The sequence below is a fragment of the Perna viridis genome, chromosome 5 (genome assembly GCF_037379345.1).
Source record: "Perna viridis isolate PV_CMFRI_1.1 ecotype Kerala chromosome 5, ASM3737934v1, whole genome shotgun sequence".
In the NCBI taxonomy this organism is placed as follows: Eukaryota; Metazoa; Mollusca; class Bivalvia; order Mytilida; family Mytilidae; genus Perna; species Perna viridis.
This window is the reverse complement of record NC_142449.1, coordinates 29,624,623-29,648,063: the sequence shown is the minus strand read 5'-3', so window position 1 is coordinate 29,648,063 and position 23,441 is coordinate 29,624,623. Positions and strand designations below refer to the sequence as shown.

The 23,441-nt window shown below is 32.7% G+C and overlaps 1 protein-coding gene across 3 annotated transcripts; it reads right to left on the bottom strand.

The window, feature by feature from the left end:
- Window positions 1–447: 447 nt before the first annotated feature.
- On the bottom strand, window positions 448–13,453 carry LOC148617007 (uncharacterized). Of its 3 annotated transcripts, XM_088584252.1 has the most exons (7): window positions 13,279–13,453; window positions 12,052–12,086; window positions 5,598–5,643; window positions 3,871–4,361; window positions 2,725–3,049; window positions 2,257–2,384; window positions 448–468 (listed from the first exon to the last, which is right to left on the bottom strand). In XM_088584252.1, exons 3-7 carry the CDS (start codon window positions 5,641–5,643, stop codon window positions 463–465), a joined length of 996 nt encoding a protein of 331 aa, XP_088440378.1. In that variant the 5' UTR covers window positions 12,052–12,086; window positions 13,279–13,453; the 3' UTR covers window positions 448–462. The 3 variants fall into 3 exon arrangements, with proteins under 3 accessions (XP_088440378.1, XP_088440377.1, XP_088440379.1); XM_088584251.1 differs by lacking the exon at window positions 448–468 and having other exon boundaries at window positions 2,120–2,384; XM_088584253.1 differs by lacking the exon at window positions 448–468 and having other exon boundaries at window positions 2,120–2,384; window positions 3,871–4,276.
- Window positions 13,454–23,441: the final 9,988 nt, after the last annotated feature.

Genomic DNA, 23,441 nt, shown 5'->3' with positions numbered 1-23,441 from the left:
AAAATTGGAAATTCCGAAGTTACTCGGATCTCGATCTGGCATTTTTATACATGGATCGCACTGGGCTTCGCCAATATTTACCCGAATAATCAAGTCGTTATTAAAACGGATACGGAGAAGGGTTACGCTAATGTCGCAATTTGCGATTTTTATTACATCTGGCGACAAAAAATAACCTGTTGGCGATTTTCTCTGCGCCTTGGTTTTGTATATTAAAAATAAAACCGACAAAAAGTTTGACAGCAACGGATATTCTCTCTAATTAAAGAATTGTGTTGACACCTGATCAGAGTTAAATGACCATAATCAATTTACGAGTGAAACCAGTCAAATGAAATAAGACCAGGTGATCGTGACTCACAATATCATCATAGGAGATGTCAATCAGATGTAAATTTATTATTCAGCCAATCAATAGTAAACACAATCATGACCATGTGCTCGTGGCTAGATACAGGCTTCTCAGTCCTTTTAAAACATATGATACAATCAGAATCAGATTTACCTTATAACAGAATAAATTAAATCCAATTAACAATGATTATCCCATCAAGAAGTGTCCAAAACATTCCAAAATGTAATTAAAGAAATACTGACGGCATTAAGTAATAAATAATGAATCTAAAATCAATTAGGAGTACAAGGGATAATTTAAAAGGAATGGTCCATAGTAGTTTGCTAAAAAGTTTTCTCTTAAAAAAAGCCAGTTTGTTGAAAATTAATAGATAAAAAATCAAATCATAATTTTAGATAAATTTAATTAGACAAAAAAAAGATAAGTGTCAACATTTCTATATGTGCATAGTAATATAAAGTCCTTGATAGAAATAAACCACCTGTTTCTTGAGTGGTACTTTATTATTTTTGCATATTAAAAGTGAATGATGGCTTTAGATCCTGACTAATACTAGAGCTAAAAACCTGCTTTATACATGCATCAAGAGTGAATCTTGGGTACATGTATGTCATAAATGAAGGGGATGGTTTGTTGAATTGACAAAGATAACTCATCAGTGGACTAACTTGGTGTCATATCTTAAAAGATAAAATATTTTTTTGGCACCAATTTTGGCTCTAAATTTTGAAAATTAGCAGCTGGCAAATTTTCTGGGGATAGAATTTTGGAAGCAAGAGCACCCCCTATAATATCGCCCAACATGGTGGGTACATGTTGCAGGCCGCATCAAAAAAAAAATTTGGATGCAATGAGTGAAGAATAGAAATATGAAAAAAATGGGTATTGATTTGTCCTTGAAATATGGGGAAATTTTGTTGGTTACGTTTTGTGATGGAGAATGTTAGCCAAATTAATTGCATCTATAACTTTGTTGACAAACAGTAATGGAAGAAATGATCTTTTTTCTCTCCATCTTACTGGTTAAAAGAGTCTGTGTAAACCAATATCCAGAATGATGGCATCAAGACTGTATAGAAATGAGGTAGATTCAGAAACAGGTGCGTCATGACTTGTATTGTAAAGGGAGTGTAAAGCATCTTTTTTTTTGTTCAAACGTATTTGTAATTAATTGTACATTAATTTTCTAATACTCACTTTTACCATTTCAATTAAGCTAACTATACCTTTTACCTTGTGAGAGCCACAAGAGGTATTAATAGATATAAACGGTATAAATGTTTCTAAACTTGTGTTTGTCTGTTTTCCATGTCGGGTCTTTGTCCATGGATTACATTCTTTTGATTACCGCTATAACCTTGGTTCCCTTGATAACTCTTTCAATAGGAACTACACAGCTTTCCTCGTTACAAAGGGGAAAAACAATGGATGCATTTGGCGGAAAATCTATCCGGAATATTCCGATCCGATTCTAAAAGTATAGCTAAACTGGTTACATTTTTTGTCATTTTTTTCCTTATCTCCTCTCTTCGCGCCGAAGTTCTTGTTAGAGTTAGTTTTCTTTATTTCTAGTGATGTCTTACTAAACGACACCTAGTGGATATAGCTACTTTGATACTCATAACACAACAATTTTATCAAATAACCGAAAAAGAATTTCTCCCTTCTTCTTTCTTATATCATAACCAGTTTTTTTTTCAAAAAAAGATAAAACCGTTTTTATTCATTTTCTGTTGACTTCAGCTACTTCAAACAAACTACTAGTAATTATGGCACTATTTATGTATTTCTTATTTGAAATAATGAAAAAATGCATGATAGCACAATAGAAGAAATTACACAATAAACTCTGCAAGTTTCTCCTTTTGTGTTATAGTTAGTTTTTTATAACATGTTATTACTCTATCGTATTTCTCGAGGTCCTTGAGATCAGGGTGTTCCGTCACAGCTGCAATTTGTGGATTGTATAGCAATCCTGGCATAAGGCTTTCCGAATCAATATCGCCGTAATAAATAACAAAAACATCCGCTGAAAGATAAAAATAGAAAACGTTTTAAAAAAATATGCAATAGATCACCTTCAGAGGCTAGAAGAAATCTATAGGTTATTATTCAAACTTAAAATCCAAAATGGCTTCTAATAATTTTTTTCCTTAGTTATATATTACTGTTTTAAAATGTAAATTTATATCTCTGGAGTTTATGATAATATGGTGTAAAGCAATTACAAAGTTTGTTTTTCTACTCAAAAATAATTTATGTTTAAAAAATAATTATCTATAATACTATTTCTTTAATTTATCGAGGCGCATAATATCGGGTGGAACAGTTTTTTTTATTAGAAATATAAAATATTCATACAGTATTACCATTCGATTTTCGGCAGGACTTTACAGTTAAAACTCTCAAGTCGCTTTCATCTTTTCCAAGTGTTTCTAAAATTGTGTTGTTTACATTGCTTTCAATGCATACTAACATTACTTTAGAAGTTGGTAGCTTCAACACGTCTCTCGCCTCATGTATTCGTATTTCCTTTTTTTTAAGATTCTTTTCTTTTTTTCTCCCTTCAAAACAGTCTTGCACTATATAATTAGATGGATCACGCTGACTGTCAAGGAATGTAACAATACAATATGTTTCATCTAATTGTTCTTTACTATATTGTTTGACGTTCCTCCATATTTGTTCGGATTCCTAAACAAAATTTTGAACAATATATATATATTTAAAACACTGTCTACAATGAAATTATTTAAGAAAGAGTATGATATGAACCGCAAGATAACAAGTCGCAAATCGCATTTTCTCATTTGCGCAATAATAACAACCTCTGTGACTTGATCTTGCTAAATGCTGGCATCTATTTATACGAACATAGACATTTATTATCTAGTCTCAATATCATACTTCCATTATACAATAAAGGCAATGACATATGATAAATATAAACGATAAATTTGTGTGAAGACAGGAAAACCAGATTTGTTTTGCTACAATGACAAAGTAAATGTTTCCGTAATAAAATATATTAACACGTAGAGGGGACCCTATTATACTATATGTCATTTCAACGAAATAAAATTTTACATTTCCATATCCTTCGTTATTAAACACCAGTTCGGAAAAGAAAATGCAATATATTTGATGACCAAAGTGTTTCTTATCAACATTTATCAAATAATTATTTGAAATAAACTACAGACGTCGCAAAAACACAAAATATTTCATAACAAAAAAAAAAAAAAATTCTAACCAAATAAATTAAATTAAACAAATTACACCAAGAAACCTTAAAATCTAAATAGAACAAAAACAAGTAATATACATAAAAACAAACTGATGGCATGAAGTATGTTATTATGTGACAGTAGGGTGTGTGCATTGCTAGTATTGCACAAACTAAGGCAAAGAAGAAAGATTTGATATGGATATACTAGAAAAAAAAAACAAAACAAAACAAAACAAAAAAACCCAAACACCGAAATATCAACAAAAGAAATGTAATTAACACTTACGAAACAGAGCGCCAATTTATTTTTATAAGTTAAAAGGTATTCAACTTTTTCTTGCAGAAGGTACGGATTATCTTTGAGTTTATGGTCGTCTTTTCTTTTGCGTTGTAAAGGAGGAATATTTTCTTCCCACGCTCGACGATTGTTCTCCAGGAGTACGTTTGTTTTTTTCTCAATTTCATGAAGTGCATCTTTTAGGTCATCTGTTAATTTTTGTCGCAGCAGATTGTTGTCTTTCTCAAATTTACAATAGTAATTATCTATGTATTTTTCTATGAAAAATTCTATTGATTCCTCATTTTCGCAATGGCATTTATCAAGAGTTTTTCCTTTTTGTTCGTTTTCGTTCGCACATTCCAAGTCGTTTTTAAACCGATGATATTTCATTTTCCCCAGTGGTTTGCTTCGCCTTCGTGAAATGAGTAGTTTAATCAAAACAATTAAAAGAATTACGATGATAAATGTAACAGCGTAAATCGATATGAGAAGGATATCTGAAAAAAAAAAAACAACAAAAAAACAAAAACAAAAAAAAACAAAAAAAAAAAAAAAAAAAAAAAAAAAAAAACAAAAAAAAATAAAAAAACAAAAAAAACAAAACAAAAAAACAAAAACAAAACAAAACAAAAAAAAAAACAAAAAAAAAAAAAAAAAACAAAAAAAACCAAACAAACAAAACAAAACAAAACACAAACCAAACATTTTTCATTTTTTTAAAGAAATATGGGGAACTTGAAACAACTTTCTCTCTTTATAATAAATTAAATTATTCATAGTATTTCTATTCACAGCTTCATTGGATCAACTTGATACAGGGAAGATAATGTAAACTTATAGAAGGCTCTGAAAAATTCCAAACAATGTTAGAACTGTCAAATTTGCAAAGCAAAGTGATATTTGTGAACAATATAAGTTATGTGTTTTATGGAATGATGATTGTATATGACAGTTGGAAAATTTAGAAAAACTAAAAAAAAATTACAAAGCAAACTTTTAGTCGTTCCCTTCGTGGGACTCAAACTCGTGACATCTAAGGCAACACTGCCTGCACAAAGTCCATGATTTTCATGGTAACTTTTCTTTTATATGTACCTAGATCAATTCACAAGTTTAATATCACAGCAAACCATTCTTGAACTATATATGTAAAGGAACTCCTTTCGTTTGGTGTCACTGATAATAATAATAATAATAATAATAATAAATTGTTAATTATGTATATTCATTCATGATCATAAATATCAATATTTTTTTTCTTCTGGATAAATTGTAATCATATTGATAAAAATGAACTACCCATTGTATATAATTCAAATCAAAATATAACGTATTATCCCTTGCTTTCAACAAGTTTTGAAGAATCTTTCGTAATGAACATTTTAAAATTCAAAACTTTTCAAATTGATAAAACTTAAAAAAAGTCATTAATCTGACAGATAATTTTACACAAGAAATACTCACTCGTCATTCCTTACTTCATGACAAGTATGTTGTCATTTCTGTTAACAAAGCTTCGAACAAGATTGTGTTAGTATGCCAGTCGTATTACTATTAGTGTGTTCTTAATGAACTAGGCATAAACGAAAAAAAAAACACAACAGGGACGATTTTGATTTCAAAATTACTATTTATCCTCACATGTGCAGCGATATACCAACTTCTGCTGCATACGGGTTTTACAACTAAAAGTTGATAAGATATGACAGAGCCTGAATTGGCTTTATGTTTACCTGAAATTTTCGCGGAAAACAAGAATCGTTCAGAGTTAACAGGCATCTGAAAAAAAAAAGATTTAAAACTTTTTTCGAAATCGACAACAAGTTTGTGAGCATGTTTTTATAACACATGTGATGATAAATCTGTTATCATAAATGACCAAAATTATATTAGTGATATTGGTCTCTTTTCGAATTATTTATACTATAATTCTTATTTTAAAACTATTTAGCAGGATCAAGTCAGGACGGTATTTTTCGATTGTCATTAATTGTTTGAAGCAGCGGTCAGTTACTGCTTTCCATACAGTAAACATGAAAACCTAGTTACCATTTTCTTTTTTCTTTCACGATATTAGGAAATGTTAACCAATCTTAGTATGTTAATGTCCCTTTCTTTTACTTTTGACTTTTTATGAGCAACTCGGCGGGTGTTTCTAGAAAAGCAGAGGACGCTTACCCTACCATGCACCCAGTTTTTAGTGGAGTCCGAGTTGCTCATTTACTTTTGTTACTTTGTATGTATGATTTTAGTTACTTTATGTTCTTTGTTGTGTATGTCTGTTTTCCATGTCTGGTCTTACTCCCTGGATTACATTCTTTTGATCACCGCTAAAACCTTGGTTCCCTTGATTACTCTTTGAATAATGTGGCTAACAAAAACAAGTATAAAAGTATATTATATATCTAAATATATATTTCATATTTTCAAGTATAAAATATGAAAAAAAAACAAAAAACCAATTAATTTTTATTAAAATATTTAAACTTAAAAATGTGTGAACTGCGAAAAGAAACATTAACAACTTTCGACAGAAGAAATAATTTTTGAAACACTGACATAATTATTTGATAACTGATTTGAGAAAAGAATTAAACTGGCTTTGTACATGTACTATCATTCAATCAAAACAACTTGGAACAATGACCCCCTCTCAAAGTATTTACGGGATGAAGACGAAAACTCGAAAAACAAAGAACCGCACATCTTAACTAGCCCACGAGCAATCAATGAATTGTACCATCAGTGATATATATATCAGTAGTTTATCTTTTACAATGATAAGATTAGAAATATACATTTACATAAGACACATATATCTATCTTTATTAATGTCAAGCCTTTAGTTATAGATATCTAGTGTAACAATACAAAGACTTCAAGTGTCAGCTTAAAGTGAAAAAATGGGACGTAGTGCAAATACAATAACAATACTTATCGTGGGTAATATTTTTATGTTTATCATAGTTGTAATTTTCAAGACAATCACTCACAGCAAAAAATAGAAAGTTCTTGTCTTCTTATTGAGAAATTAAACAAGTTAACATACTTAAAAAAAAAGATAAATAAATATATAAACAATGAGCGACGAATACCGTTGGTAACTACACGAAACTGGTTCTTTTAATTTGTAATTCAATTAAATATCGTATATGTGAAGAAGTTTTATAATAAAATAAATATTTTTCATTCAAAATTGTCAACTTTCCTTTCATCTATGGCAACATTCCTTCAGCATCTGCGTATGGAGTGTTCGTATCACAACTCATACGTTATGCCAGAGCTTGCCGAGACTACGCAGACGTTTTGTATCGCGCTAGAATTCCAACAAATAGGCTTCTGCAGCAGGGTTATGTTGCTAAAAGATTAAAGTCATCACTACAAAAGTTTTATGGTCGTCATCGTGAACTACTGGATCGTTACGGTGCATCCATCTGCGCCATTAAAACTGATTTGTTCAAAGTGTCATAGTTTTCATTTTCTCTTTCGTCTACCCCGGACTTGACTTTTTATGAGCAACTCGGTGGGTGTTCCTGGAAAAGCAGAGGACGCTTCCCTACCGATGCACCTGGTCCATGCTCCCAGTTTTAGGGGAGTCCGAGTTGCTCATTTGCTTTTGTTACTCTGTATGTATGATTTTAGTAACTCTATATTCTTTGTTGTGTATGTCTGTTTCCCCATGTCTGGTTTTTGACCCAGGATTACATTCTTTTGATTATCGCTATAACCTTGGTTCCCTTGATTACTGTTTGAAATACCAATACAATGATTTATTCTCAGAAATCATTCAAAAAAATTTTCCATGAAATTTGAGATCAGATACAGTTGCGATCACTTCTAACCTCTCTTTAATCCTGTAAGGATTCACTGTCATAGAACAAATCTAAACAGTCAGAAACTGTTCTGACTCGCGACGCACCTTGTCAGGGTCTGTCAGGACTTTGGACAAGCTCTGTCATAATCTGTCTTGGGTCCTGACACCCTCCTGCAAGGAGCTGTTCTAGGTAGAACATATATGTAGATCAGAAGAGTTCCTGACAGATTCTGACAGTCATTAGCTCGAGAATACTTCTCTGACTGAATTATATACAGTACATATACGTGATTTGGAAAAAAAGGCGTCTTGCTATGATAAACGTGATTTTTTTTCAATTTTTTACCCGACTTTTATGTATGGCATGCAGAAGCAAAATAAAATATTGCCTGCCGTACCTGCTACGCCCCTGACTTTTAAGAATTTGTACTGAATTCTTTTAGTTGCAGATCTAGATACCGATATGATACAGAGGACCTATATATATTGAACAGTTTACACAGAAATTTTATACCTTTATGGAACTTTGAAGTGTTCCTACACTCATAATTTTAAAACCTCATGAAATTGAGAAGTGCCCGCACTCATACGTTATGCAAGAATTTCGACTCAAAGTAATGAGTTGGAGCCACCACATGATAGTTTTATTGAAAATTTTAGCATTTCAGTCATTAATTTAAGACCCTCATGGAAATTAAAATTGTGCGCACTCATACATTTTGCAAGAATATGACATTTTTAAAGAATTTTTACTCAAATTAATATGTCACAGCCCCTATATGATTGTAATATTAAAATAATTAGCATTTTAGTCGTTAATTTTAAACCGTTATGGAAATTTAAAGTGTGCGCATTCATACATTTTGCAAGAAAATGACTTAAATAAAGAATTTTGACTCAAATTAATGTGTCAACGCCAACACATGATAGTTTTATTGAAAACTTTTGCATTCCAGTCAATTATTTAAGACCCTCATGGAAATTAAACATGTGCACACTCATACATTTTGCAAGAATATTACATTTTTAAATAATTTTGACTCAAACTAATATGTTGTAGCTCCTATATGGTCCAGTTATATTGAAATATTTAGCATTTTACTCGATAATTTTAACCCTCAAGCAAATTAACAAGGTGTACACTCATGCAGTTTGCAAGAATATGACATTTGTAAAGAATTTTGACTCAAAATAATGTATCGAAGCCACATGATAGTTATATTGAAAAATTTAGCATTTTAGTCATTAATTTTAGACCTTCATGGAAATTAAAAATGCTCTCACTCATACACTTTGCAAGAATATAACATTTTAAAAAAGAAATTTACTCCAATTAATATGTCACAGCCACTATATGATAGTTATATTGAAAAAAAAAAAAAACATTTCACTCATTAGTTTTAGACCCTCAAGCAAATTTAAAGTGTGCGCACTCATACATTTTGCTAGAATATGGCATTTTTAAAAGATTTTGACTCAAAATAATGTATCACAGCCACACATAATAGTTATATCGAAAAAAATAGCATTTCAGTCATTAATTTCAGACCCTCATAGAAATTAAAAGTGTTGGTACTCATACATTTTGCAAGAATATGACATCTTTGAAGAATTTTGACAGAAATATATGTGTCACAGTCACCTACATGATAGTTACATTGAAAAAATAAGCATTTTAGTCAATAGTTTTAGACCATTGTGAAAAATAAAACTACTCGCACTCATACATTTTGCAGAATTTTTACTTAAATATAGGTGTCACAGTCACTAACATATAAGACAATGTAGGTAAATTGGAAGTGTTCACACTCGCATTCGTAGCTAAAGTGGCATTTTGAAGAATTTGACCGAAATATTTAGGTATCAGTCACCCATTCAATGCTGAAATGTCAATTTTAACATTTTTAGAATGTTTTGTGACCCTTATGTTATTAAAGTAGCTTTCACTTAAAAAAGTACTTTGTGAGAATTACCAAACATCTGAAATATCGGTTACCACTTTTACACTTATATTAGAACAGAAACTTAGACCTTTAATTTTATAATTAAATAATTTAATTCAATTAATATATCACAGGTGTATGACAAAAGGTAAAAAAATATACATGTAAACAATGATATTTTTTGAATGATGGGTGACTATACCGTGATCGACGAAAATTGAAACTTGAACAACGATCGTGTGGGATGATGATCACGACGAGCTTTATATGTATACACTAGTGTTATTAGAAATTCACTGGAAAGTCAAGATTTTTTTTATAATCGGATTTGTTAATTTACATTAGTCACACATTTTAGTTTATTAATCGCGGACTTCCTGTTCTTAATTACGTCACACAGAATTAAAAATTAAAAAAAAAATTAGTGTCAGGAACTGTCCAGGGGTATGACAGTTTAGAACAGCTTTTCGTATTTTCTTTTCATGACCCAAGACAGATTCTGTCAGGATCTGTCAGGGAATACGGCAAAATGTATCCTGACCCAGGACAGCCTCTGTCAGACCCTGTCAGGATCTGTCAGGATTTCTGTTCTATCTGCTGTCGTAGAACAGAAATCCCGACAGATTCTGACAGAATTTAAGAGAGGTTAGAAGTGATCGCAACTGTATCCTAGGAAAAAGCGTTGTTCTATCGTTTTGTAAAGAGAGATGTCAATTAATACAAATTTGAAATTGAGAACATGAGTACAAACGTTTTTACATAGACACATATACAATGACTTTACTGATATAGCGGTAACGCGTAAAAGTGCATGCGGCGTTGCGTACTTTTAGAACGTATCATTGACATTATCTCGTACGAAATCTTTGACTAGAAATAAAGCAATAAGTTAGACCACACAATATCTCTGTTCTATTCAATACACACTTTACCATTGAACATTTTGCAGCATCTGATTTTGCTATGATTTATTTCTCCTAGGTACGCTTGAGTTTTCATACCACTATTTCCAGGTCCCATTATTTTCTACACAAAGTTAATCTAATTTTAGGCTTTATAATTTTTTTTATCTTTCGTACGAGCCGATTGGCAGTGGTCTCACTGGGAAGGGCAATCATTTCCGTGTATTTCATAAAAAAAAATGAACATACCTTATGTGCCTTCCAAGAGAAAACGGGATAGTGAAAGTAGGAAAGGGGTCAAAAGGTCACTTCCTGTGAGTAATTTGCCAAAATTATGGGGCCTCTAAATCAGGCCCCATTATTATTTTTATTTTTCATGTAATATTATCAAATCAATGCTTAAATTGTAGCTGATATAATCAGCTTTAAGAATCAAAATTATAAACTGCTGATTAAGTCAGACAGGAGATACATTAAAAAAGGATGGACGTATTTGTGTCCTACAGTACTACTTTCTTGTTTGTTCAGGTGACTGGTTCCCGGAATAGTGGTATTACACCTATTACAGAATATTTTTTTGAAATAAAATGGTTTTGATTGTTTTATTTTGTTTCAATGCATTATGCGACTTAACACACAAAATTTTAGATGTCTTAATTGAGCGGTTTTGAAAATATTGAGAAAAGTTAACACCCATGCTACCATATATTCCTAATGAAAAAAAAGGGAAATTTCTGCAAACTACCCAGACATTTAAATTCTCAATTTAAGAATAAAACTTTGTCCAGAACTTAAGGAGAATAATCATATTTGTATTTTACATAACTCAGACACCCAAATTATTTTTTTTAAATTTAAATAAAATTTTAAAAATTTGAAATTAAAAAAAAATCAAATTTGATCTTTCTAAGCAACTTTTCCAGTAAATTAATACAACGTTTTACTTAAATTTGTATTAGGAATATGAAAAAATTACTTCAGTAGCTGAAAATGTTCATAATACCAAACAATCCATTAACATACTGCCCTACCGTTGCCATAATCTCACCTGGTGCATTTTCTGTTCTTAGTGATAAGAATGGGGGAGGGGTCAAATAAAGCCTTTAATTGGAAAAATATGATAAATGTAATTAAAAAAATGATGATAAAGTTCTAAACAAATAATATTTTGCTACAATTTGATTTCCAGTTTATTAGAATTTAGCCAGTTTTGATAACAAAACTGCCAAGTGAAAGAAAGAAGTTGCTGAAAAATGTAGGATTTCAACAAGGTAAAATGCCATGGAATACAGGTAAAGAATATGAATTTTCAAAAACTTCTGAAGTAGAAGAATGTTTTCGGCTAGGACAAAAAACATTTAACCGTAGGGTAAAAGAAATGGATAATAGTGTCCTTGAAAAACAAGATGTTGAGGGTCTCAGTGTTGAGGGTAGCATTCTCCGGCCAAGGCCAAAAAGTCCAGATATTGTAGATCAGTTCCTTCAGGAAGCTGAGTCAAATCCTTCTGGTAAAAATGATAGTCCTTACCTTTTTGTACCTTGGTGTAGAAGAACTCTTCAATACTGAAATGAGAAAACATACATCATTAAACCCAAATTGCTTGGGATTTTTAAGGTATGATATTAAAAATAAGATAAAGTGGGGCAGTTCTAGTCGAAAAAGACTGATTTGACTGACCATTATAAGATGTATGAAGTTATTGAAAGTAACAAAAGAGGTGCTAAGGCAGCAAAAATAAATACAACTAATCAAATAGGTTTAATGACTACTTCTCTTGGTAATGAAGGTAATAGAGAAATGCAAATGGTTTGTAATATAGACCCTCCTTCCTTATCTGGTATGCAAAAAAATGCACCTAAAGTGTTTGAAGCTGTCGTAGACAATAACGAGCAGAGTATGCGTGATATAAGGGAAAATTTGGTAGTTGAAAATAAACAGTGTGGATTATCAGATCCACCATTGGTGCGGGTTGAATCTGATGGAAAATTCAACAACCCCATATTAAAAGTAGGTACCACACCATTTCAAGCACGTTGTACAGAGTATGTGTGAAAATAACACAAAAGACAAAATTTAATTTCAGTATATACTGGAAACAAGCTTTGCTGTGTTGCTTCTAGAATGAGGGGGAAAGGGATGGAAGTTATCTGTCCAAATCATCTTTTTTGGGTTTTTACTGCAAATATTGCAGATGATGCATCAATAGGAAACGAGGCAGCTTATAGTAAAGCATGCGCAATTAAAGTTAGAAATTTCTTGAAAATTTCACATTTGACTACTGATGGTGACAGCAAAGCTGTTTAAGGTGTTAGAGAAATTCATGGTCCAAATGTAGAAACACTCAGAGATGTGCTACACTTGTCACGCACAATAATGAGGTTTACATTCCGTCAAAGTATGTTCTCGGGTCAGAGCATAAACAATCAAAAGAGTAGATTTGACCTTGATATAAAACATAGATGTATGGCTGAGTTAAATTAGAGCTTTAAAAAAAACTTTGGGGAACTATATAAAATAAAAAAATCACATGCCTGAAGTTATAAAAACTATCATCATGTGTTACACGGGTTATTGCGGACAGCAATGCACAATTAACTCTTATGTGTATGCAGGTCTTCAGTCAGACCATTGGCAAAAGCAGTTTATTGCCCATGGAGAAACTTGTAAAAAGACTAGTGATAATGAGATTAAAGTTGAAAAGTGTATTAAAATTCTGCTAGGTTCTAAAGTACTTAATTTGGTTAGGTTTCTTACCTGAACACAAAAGTGTGAAGCGCTTAATCACAAACTTAGTCGCTACAATCCGAAGAACGTGACTTTCGAGAAATTTCACGGGCCGTGTCCACACCGCTGTACATCTGGCTAATCATAGGTTTGCAAACTCAATTCTGCTTCTAACATCTAACCTTGGTGCATCTTTGAAAAAAAACTGAAACAAACAGATTTAAAAGAATTGTACTATCGTTGCTATAGACAATTTCCTGCCAAAAGTATAATCGTGCTATCCACCGCAACAGAAGGTATGAACTGCATTCCCGGCTACATTATACCAGGCCGGTATGTTATGCATCAGGTTTAATAGACCTTGAATACAACAAAAAGTGTGTTAGGAAAAGGAAAGCAGTCGATGAACACGCTTATGAAAAACCAACGCAGCAATAAGTAATCATCTTAAGTCCATCAAGTTGTTTGTACATAGCTCGCATGCATTTGTATGTAAATATATAATATTGTGTGAAACAGAATGTTTATTTACTTATTATTTTTTCTTTTTTAGAAGACAGTCCATGTACGGAGCATGTTTCTTACACCGTCTCACTGGCATAATTTCCTGACATATTTGTCGGTCAGTGTTAATGTGATGGGGTTCAAGGGACAAGTGTTCAGGGTTTACACATTGTTTTTCATGGCAAATGTGAGAAACTTCCATCCCCTTTGGTATATCAAAACTTTTTGTATATAACATATATGTAAATCTGTGGCATAAAACAGTTTTTCTGCCTGATTCCCAAGGAATACAGACATGGTTGGATATCTTTGACTTTGGCCCCCACAACTGCATAATGAACAACTGTGTGGACCCTGAATATTAGATTTTGCTTTAATTCTTTCTTTTTGGCTCTCAATCCACTTCTGAACATTCATTTTTTTTAATATCAAAATAAAAAAGTGACAAAAAGTAAAATGTCTCAGTACCAAGAGGTCAAAGCTGTAAGTGCACATTTTTTTGTAATAGGTGTCATACCACTATTTCCAGGTCCCATTACTTTCTATACTAAATTAACTTAATTCAGGCTTTATATTTTTTTTATCTTTTTACGAGCCGAGTGACAGTGGTCTCACTGGGAAGGGCAACCATTTCTCTGCATATCATAAAAAAATGAACATACTTTATGTGCCTTCCAAGAGAAAACGGTAAAGTGAAAGTGGAAGGGGGTCAAAACGTCACTTCCTGGGAGTAATTTGTCAAAATTATGGGGCCTCTAAACCAGGCCCCATTATTTTTTTTCATTTTTCATGTACTATTATCATATCAATGCTTAAATTGTAGCTGATATAATCAACTTTAAAATGATACAAAATTATTTACTGTAGGTTAAGTTAGACAGGAGATACATTAAAAAAGGGGACTTATTTGTGTCCTACAGTGCTACTTTCTTGTATGTTCAGGTGACTGGTTCCCGAAATAGTGGTATTACACCCTGACTCTTCAGTTGCTGTGATCTCCAATGGATATTTCTTCTTAATTAGTCTGTTTGGTAATCAGTGTGTGGTATGGACTATCGCAGATATCGTCAACGCCACGCACAAGGTATGTAAGTAACCCTATATTCAATAACATACGTGCTATACAATATATCCTAGTTTGATCACTTGTGAATTATTGCCTATGTTCTATGGATATCACTTAGTAATGTAAAATATGCTGCTTTCCATCTCTTTTAGAAATGTTCTTATAATTCACGTTGGTACACTGTTCGATTGATAATTTGAGTAATAGTTAAGTTTCGGATGTTGAAAAGTTGTTCAATAGATAGCTACGGTAATGTTTTTGCGTCCATATTTATCCGATGGCGATAACGGGTCAGGGTCTTGTGAATCAATTTGCTGGTCATTAACGGACGGTCATTCCAGGTTTCGAGTGCACTAAAAGCTCTAAGATATGCCACAACTGTACTTAAACGTCTACATTGTTTAATGTCTTTACATGTAATGCATCGCTAAAATCCAATCCGGAAAGAGTGAAAGGTGGGTCATTTCAGAGTTTTTTGGGAAGGTTGGTTGGTCCAGCGCAATGTAAGGTTGACCGATAACTGTTTTATAGTAGCCGCAAAGTCGTAGAAAAATCTCAACTCTGTCGAATTCTCGGTATCCGAAAGGTTTGTAGAATAAGCGCTATTGTTCCATTTTGTCAATAATGGTTTTGTCTTCCACGGGAGTCTATAATTATTAATATAGTTAGCGGATGATGCGATAGCAGTAGATACGGTAATCCTCTTCCAGATCGTAATATCTGCGCTATAAACGCTCTGTTGAACGGATATAATTAGTTCTTGTGACGCATTTTGTAGTTCATATTCTTGTAGTATTCTTACTTTTCGGCAATTCTTGCAAGATTTACGACATAACACGCAACAACTTTTGATAGCTGCTGAACCTATCTATATCAATGATTGCTTTTTTGATGAAAGTTAAATTTGTTTTCAATAAATGAAGATCTTGATCTTCATCTGCTTAAGTTGTCATTTCGACGAACTTCCGTTTCCTTTCTATTCTATCCAATCCCACTGTCTTTTAGCGTTGATGACTCTATGGAAGTGGATCGGCAAAGCAAGATTGTCATGTTCTGATAACATTTTGTATCCTAATCCATATCACTAGGTCAACTATTAATTGTTTCAAAGTCTGCGATAAATATAACCAGCTGAGAATAATCTGGCTATTGCTCCAAAAATGTCATAGCAAAAATTCCAAGAATGTTCGATACATGTTTTGCTAGCATTGCATCTAATAAACATGCCATTGATTCAAGCCTAGACAGAGTAATTGTCATCAATGCTGCCACTCGGTTCTTAGCCATAAATGGTTGTGTCTCCGTGAACAATATATATGCATGCTACATAAGCTGATGAACTCCCATCTACGAAGATTTAAAATCGTACATGTTACATTTTTGTAAAATCCAATTCTATGTTGCTTAAAATCTTGAAATCTCAATTAAACTAATTTCTTTTAATTCCTTTGATAATTCTTTCCATTCTGTAGATATTTCATCCGACAAACATTCATCCCATCTGAAGTTCAGTTTAAAAAACAATTGCAAAATTGTCTTAGCCATAACTTTCAGAGGACCAAGTAAACCTAGCGGTTTAAGATTTCTCTGTTTTAGCATGTTTCAATGTTGATATCTTGATAAGAAAGTTTATAGCATTCTAGGTTCCATAACGTGCCAAGTGATCTCACGTTTTTGCTTCCAACTTCTTCATCTCTGTGATTTTCGTGAGTTTGCTTAAGTTCGATCTCCAGGGCCTCAGATTGAAACCTCCTTCTCATAGTAAGCCACCGCTTTAAGATTAAACATTTTGAGATATATTTTACTTGAAAAGCTGGTATGTACTTTATGAACATATAAATCTTGACTCAATTTGTTAGATGTATAGCCCGTGTTATTCTCGAAATGTTTTTAAAATTTTGTGTTGAGAGTGAATGGTGAACAATATGCACCAAATAAGGCATATTCTAGTGGTAAATAGGTTGTCAGGATAAGGTAGAAACCAGGAAAAACATGTAATATCACGGTCTTAAAATCTTGTTAGAATCACTGTGGTCGGTGGATATAAAAGTTAACAATTGTTTAGACTGGGCTATATTTGTACTCCTTGTAACTACAATCATAGACTATATGGATTGGCGTAGAAGCAGAGTCCTTAAAGCTGGATATAGTGAATACGCTTTGTGTTCTTTCTTCATTGTTATTTCTTTCTATAAATTCCTGACGCCTTTGGTCGCTGGGTATGTCGCCAAAAATTTCCATCTTGTTAAGGCGTACAACAACTCTCTTTGTTCTCTTCCTACTAAAAGTTTCACTTGTATGCAATTCTGGTGATTTTTCCTTACATAGCAGTTCTGCACCATATTTTCTGTTTTATTTAATGATGATATTTGCTAAGCACATCAGTACATTATAAAATAAAAGCAGTTTGATCCGAACATATTAAGTTATGCACGCTAAAATAATTACTTTTCTTATATTTGCACCAAATCATTCTTTTGTAAACCATGCGGAGATAACTTTTCAATTTTTATATAATATAGTTTCCCAAATGTCTTCTTTTTCAGAAGTTTAAACGTTAAATATATTTGATACTAAAGGTGAAGCGACTAAAACAAGACTGTTTTATGTACCTTGATACCAACGGTGTCAAATAAAATTCATTTTTGTTCAAATTCATCAGGTACAACTCGAACTGGATTGATTAAAAATTGTGTTATCTCTTCCAACTTTTTACCGATATCCAAATACTTTGTTCACAAATATTCATTTTTACAGAACATAAAGATTTTTGAATTGATCAAGATATATAGTTATCAAAATCCATTCATTCCACATAGTGTAAAAGAGTAATCAAGGGAAGCAAAGTTATAGCGGTAATCAAGAGAATGCAATCCAGGGACAAAGACCAGACATGTATAACAGACATACACAACAAAGAACATAAAGTAACTAAAATCATACATACAAAGTAACAAAAGCAAATGAGCAACTCGGACCTCTAGAAACTGGGAGTATGGACCAGGTGCACCGGTAGGGTAAGCGTCCTTTGCTTTTTTAGAAACACCAAGTTCATAAATATTTCCGATATATTTCTTTTTACTTTAACTTAATGTGTTCTTGAAATTATTCAGGGGTGGAAAACTTAAATTTCGGTAGAATTATATTCTGAATGTAGTGGAGGTTTTAATTAGATGCTCGACAGTGTACCTAGCGGAATCATCCGAACCAGGAACGTGCAGATACAACATTGTATAGAAATAAAATAAATAAGGTCACACTGCATGAACTGTAATAAAGTATTAACCTCAAAGGTAAACTTCTTATGATTTGAAAAAAATGTTATCCCATACATTTTTTAAAACTTTTTTTCAAAACTGTGGTGTTTTGATGGCATTTGTGGCGGATGTCCGCCTTAAAATGACGATAATGACAAAATTACAAACATTTGAATTGATAGCAGACATGATTGAAATTAGCAACATTGCTAGGTCGATGTGTAACATTTTTTATTACTTGCTTGTTATTGTGAAAGAAAAACACAATTTAAAAAACGGAAAATCAGTCTTAGTCTCACAGCGTATAGCTTTCAAACTTCATTGACCATACTTTACGACAAACGTGATGACTTTTCATTCAGAATTGTCAACTTTTCTTTCATCTGTGGCAACATTCCTTCGGCTCCTGCGTATGGAGTGTTCATATAACAACTCATACGTTATGCCAGATCTTGCCGAAACTACATAGACTTTTTGTATCGTGCTAGAACTCTAACAAATAGGCTTCTTGAACAGGGTTACGTTGCTACAAGATTGAAGTCATCACTACAGAAGTTTTATGGTCGTCATCATGAACTCGTGGATCGTTATGGTTTATCCATCAGCACCATAAAAACTGATATATTCAACAAGTCATGGTTTTCCTGTCCTCGTTTGTCTACTCCGGACCTGACTTTTTATGAGGAACTCGGCGGGTGTTTCTAGAAAAGCAGAGGACGCTTACCCTACCGGTCCATGCTCCTAGTTTTTAGTGGAGTCCGAGTTGCTCATATGCTTTTGTTAGTTTGTATGTATGATTTTAGTTACTTTATGTTCTTTGTTGTGTATGTCTGTTTTCCATGCTGGTCTTTTTCCCTGGATTACATTCTTTGGATTACCGCTACAACCTTGTTTTCCTTGATTACTCTTTCAATAACGGAAAACAGCATACACTTCAATACTAACTGTTATATGTAGACAAATAAAAGAAATAAGTAGCAGTCCAGTTAAGAAATGTATAAAAGGAGACGCTGTATGCGTTTTATCATTGAAACTAAAAACAAATCATTCAAAATATAGGGGTACTTATGGCGGGAAAATTTCCCCATAATATTTCCTTTTAAAACCAGGTAAACTATATTTCCAATCACCGGAATCACTTGCAAACAGGCCAACAGCGGCCGTCGTTCGTTTCTTTTCTTACTTACCCTGCAGACGGGCCTTTCGCAATTCTGGAAAATTACTCAAATCATACGTGTTCGGACAATCGGATAACGATGCATAAAAGCATTCACTTTTCCCCGACTTTGCATTTTCTTTGAAGGCTGGCTGCAACGTCTAGGGTGACCTTCGAATGTCAGACACTGTTTCAGAGCTTGGGTCAATTAAAGGTTTATCACTTAAGGGTGCACTATACTGTTACATTAAGGCGCACTGTTTTGTACACCAAGCTAACTGTATCAAATTTTGGAAAACTTAAAATTAAAAGTTGAAATTTGGTGGATATATTGTTTAAATGTAATTAAGCATTTATACATGGACAGATATAATGTATGTAATGGTAAACAGCTGAAATTTAAATGAAGAATAGTATTCGGAACGTTTCAGTCCCCTGTCGTATTAGGTTCTCTCCTCAGCATCAGATGGCTAATTTTCAGAATACCGTATTTCGCAAGAACTTTTGGAACTAAAATTGTGAGAGAATCAATGGAAAAGGCTCTTATTATGTTTACCCATTTCCACCTATTCCATGCATGATTTCATCCTGTGGAAGTGTCTAAGTGTCTGCTATTTTATAAAACATAGTATTTGGCTGTCAGTTTCGGAAAGGCACCCCTGATTTGTACTAAAACTCAGTAACATTTTTTTTTCAGTATGTTATAACAATAATCACAAAGTTACTTATAAATATCTTGAACCTCAACACACCAAGGATATAAAAAAATATGCACTTTTTATGACAAAACAATAGAAATTTCTGTGCGCACTGCCTCAAAACAGCTTTATTTAAACAAAATGAGACCAAATTTTCCGAAATGACCTAATTGTATTGTACTACCTAAGAACGGAAATAAACAAGTTAGGAAGAAAAACTCAACTGTACCCTTTTTATGCACGAATCACTTATTTTCCATTATTCTTACATGGAGTGATACCTAACTACGTCAAGAAAGATTGACAAAAAGGGACGTCACTATGTTTCTAGTAAAACGTGGTATTTTATTTAAACAATGCGTGTACCACTCCTATTTTAATGTGTCAATTAATTACAATAGTATGATATGAAGTTACAACCCTCGGAGTAAAGGTTCAGATAATAAAGATAGGTAGAGATACGTAGAGTAATGTCAAAATGGGGTTGTTCTCTGTTAGGACACGCGGATTATTCAGCAGATTACAAAATTATCAATTTGTCATACTTTAAATTAGAATAGATTTAAACGATATGAAAGTTGGAATTTGATAGAATGCGGACTTTTTTCGCTAGGCGCTATCATCTAACACAATCCTCCAACACTCAATAATAAAAAAGGAATACGCGGATCATGACAATAAATTCTTAAGTTTCAATATCCCCATCAGCAGTATTAATTGTCCTTCAATATTTCATATCTACAATTTCGTGACTAACATTGGAACGATGTGTGTATTGTATACAAAAATCGGAATACTGACACGAGTTTTGGTCACTTGAAATCCCGTTTACGTGCAATTACACTTGATTGGGTTAATATTCACAGTAAGCACGGAAACTTCATGATTTATTTTTTATCATCCAAGTCGATTGTCGAGAATACAACCACGCATTTTCTTCCCTGGTTACCTCGAATTGCTAAAACAAATGCAAGCTAAACATTTCTGGATTTCAAGTATTCTGTCTGATGAATTACCTTACTTGTATTGGATTCCAAAACTACATACAAATCCATGCAGGCAAAGGTACATAACAGGGTTATCTTCTCGTTCCACAAGAAAAAGATGTCCGTAAGGCTCACCTAGATGTTGTACGCAGAATAGAATGACACAAAAAATACCGTGAAACTGTTCAGTCATAATGGTATTGATCATATGGGGATACTGAAAAACTTTTAAAATCTTTTAGACAGTCCTTTATCTCGCTCCATCGCTGAAGTTAACTGTATTAAAATTGTAGATTTTTATACAACCTTGCACCGTGATAAATTGAAACCTCGCCTGAAAGACATAACATTTAACTGCAAGAATGGTAAGTTTCACAAATGTGTTGATTTAAGCTTCGATCCTACACAAATTACCACTACAAACAAGAAGACTAAAGTTGCTACTCCGAGGAACAGGTGAACAGTCTGCTAGAGTTTTTCCTCGACAACATATTTGTCACTTGGTGTGGACAATTTTTCAACAAATTTTCGGCATTCCTTTAAGCACTTATTCTACCCCACTCCTAGATGACTTGTTTCTTTATTCTTGTGAATCGGAGTTCCTTTAAAATCTTGTTAAAAAAGGAAAAGTCAAAGAGGCTACATCCTTTAATTTCACATATCGATATGTTGACGATGTTCTTTCCATTAATAATCCCAAGTTTGGAGAATGGTTTCAGTTTATTCATCCACCAGCTGAAGAATTTAAAGAAACAACTGAAACATCTTCATGCGCGTCATCTTTCGACCGTCATCTCAAATTTGACGGTAGCAGTCATTTCAGAACAAAAATCCATGACAAACGAGACGATTTTGATTTTAGTATTGACATTTCTGACTTCTCAAGACGCCATCGTTGTATTAGAGATAGACTTTTGTACCAAGGATATAAGAAAATAAGGCTCATTACTGCATTCGGAAATTGTATTTCCGATATCCATATCTTTTTGATATAGCTTTTGCTTCCGACAAAGAGATTACATAATATGGATTTTCATATTGTCTTCACATTATTTTTTAACTTGTATATAATTATTTCATGACGCATCTTCCCAACAAAGTTTAAGACTTATTTTGAAACTCGCGGCTCGGATTTGTACATTTATTAACACTAATTTTACGGATTGTTGCTTTTGGCAATTTCATTCTGTCCATTTATTTTGAAATATATCGGAAATAATAAAATGTAATGGAAGCTGAAGGTTTAGCGCGGTATAAAACCTGGATTCGCCCCACTTTCATGCCTGAACCAAGTCAGGACCATTGCAGTGGTTTCCAATTTTATTGCATTTTGTTATACATACTATCCTGTTGACTTTTCCTTTTGACTACTAGATTTGATCATTTCGGTTGATTTGTAATTACCCTTCATTAATGAACAAAATTACCTTTAACGTCACATTTAAATTCGAAAGTAATACTTTACACAATGAAATTATTTACACAGAAAGGCTTTGTTATCGCTTATCCTCTGTTGTTGATATTGTCTTAGTATATATCCTACTCTATTTAGCGTATAAAATATGAATGGTAAATCAGAATCAACTTACAGTTTTTTTTCATCTGACGAATGAATTCAATTTCTGGTCATGATGTTATTATCCATGTACATGTACTATGTACCTTGATATCTTAATCATTTGCACATATTTGTCAAATATGTTGTTAATTGTATCTTGTATAAACAAAAACGGTTATATATATAAATATTGTAAACGCTGCAAAGTCGTTTCCGTGGGCAAATTTCATCGACAAATAGATGACCACTGTTTGTAGAACACAAATAAAAGCCATCAATTAAAAAAAAAATGCTTAGTCGGTGAAACCTTTGTTAGGCTAATAGTGTCTATGAAAGGTAAGTGGCAGTCATTTTAGAGACTTACTCAAGTGAAAACAACAATTCCTTGAACAGCGGTTGATAAATTTTCTTGGAATTATAAGACACATTACATATAATTACTTTAATATGTATTTAAAGTTATATTTGTATGATAATTCATTAATCATTAATGGTTTCATCTTGAACTCTGCACGATTTCCCAACAAAGTTCGACGCTTCCTTTGTGTTTAGTGTCATTATTACCTTTTCTACTTGTTACTTGTATTATTCTTTATCTTCTATTTCATATGTAAGTGTAGTATTTTTTGTTATATGCAGTGCTTATCTGAATTTTGTCTGTTTTAGTTACTTTATGCTCTTTGTTGTGTATGTCTGTTTTCCATGTCTGGTCTTTGTCCCTGGATTACATTCTTTTGATTACCGCTATAACCTTGGTTCCCTTGATTACTCTTTAATTACCGCTATAACCTTGGTTCCCTTGATTACTCTTTCATCAGGTAGATCTCAATTAATTTACGTAGCTATAGATTTTCCTAATATTTCCGAAGGGGATTCTAAAAATGAGGTTTTTTTAGTTTACAATACATATTTATATCAAACATTCTTTTGAGATAATTTAAAGATATTTGTTTTTCATTTGAAAATAT

Coding starts and splice junctions, on each gene's coding strand:
- LOC148617007 (XM_088584251.1), bottom strand. CDS start 5,643: ATGCCTGTTAACTCTGAACGATTCTTGTTTTCCGCGAAAATTTCAG. Junction 4,362..5,597: donor GTTTTCCGCGAAAATTTCAG/GTAAACATAAAG, acceptor TTTTTTTTTCAG/ATATCCTTCTCATATCGATT. Junction 2,385..2,724: donor GTCCTGCCGAAAATCGAATG/GTAATACTGTAT, acceptor TTTATCTTTCAG/CGGATGTTTTTGTTATTTAT.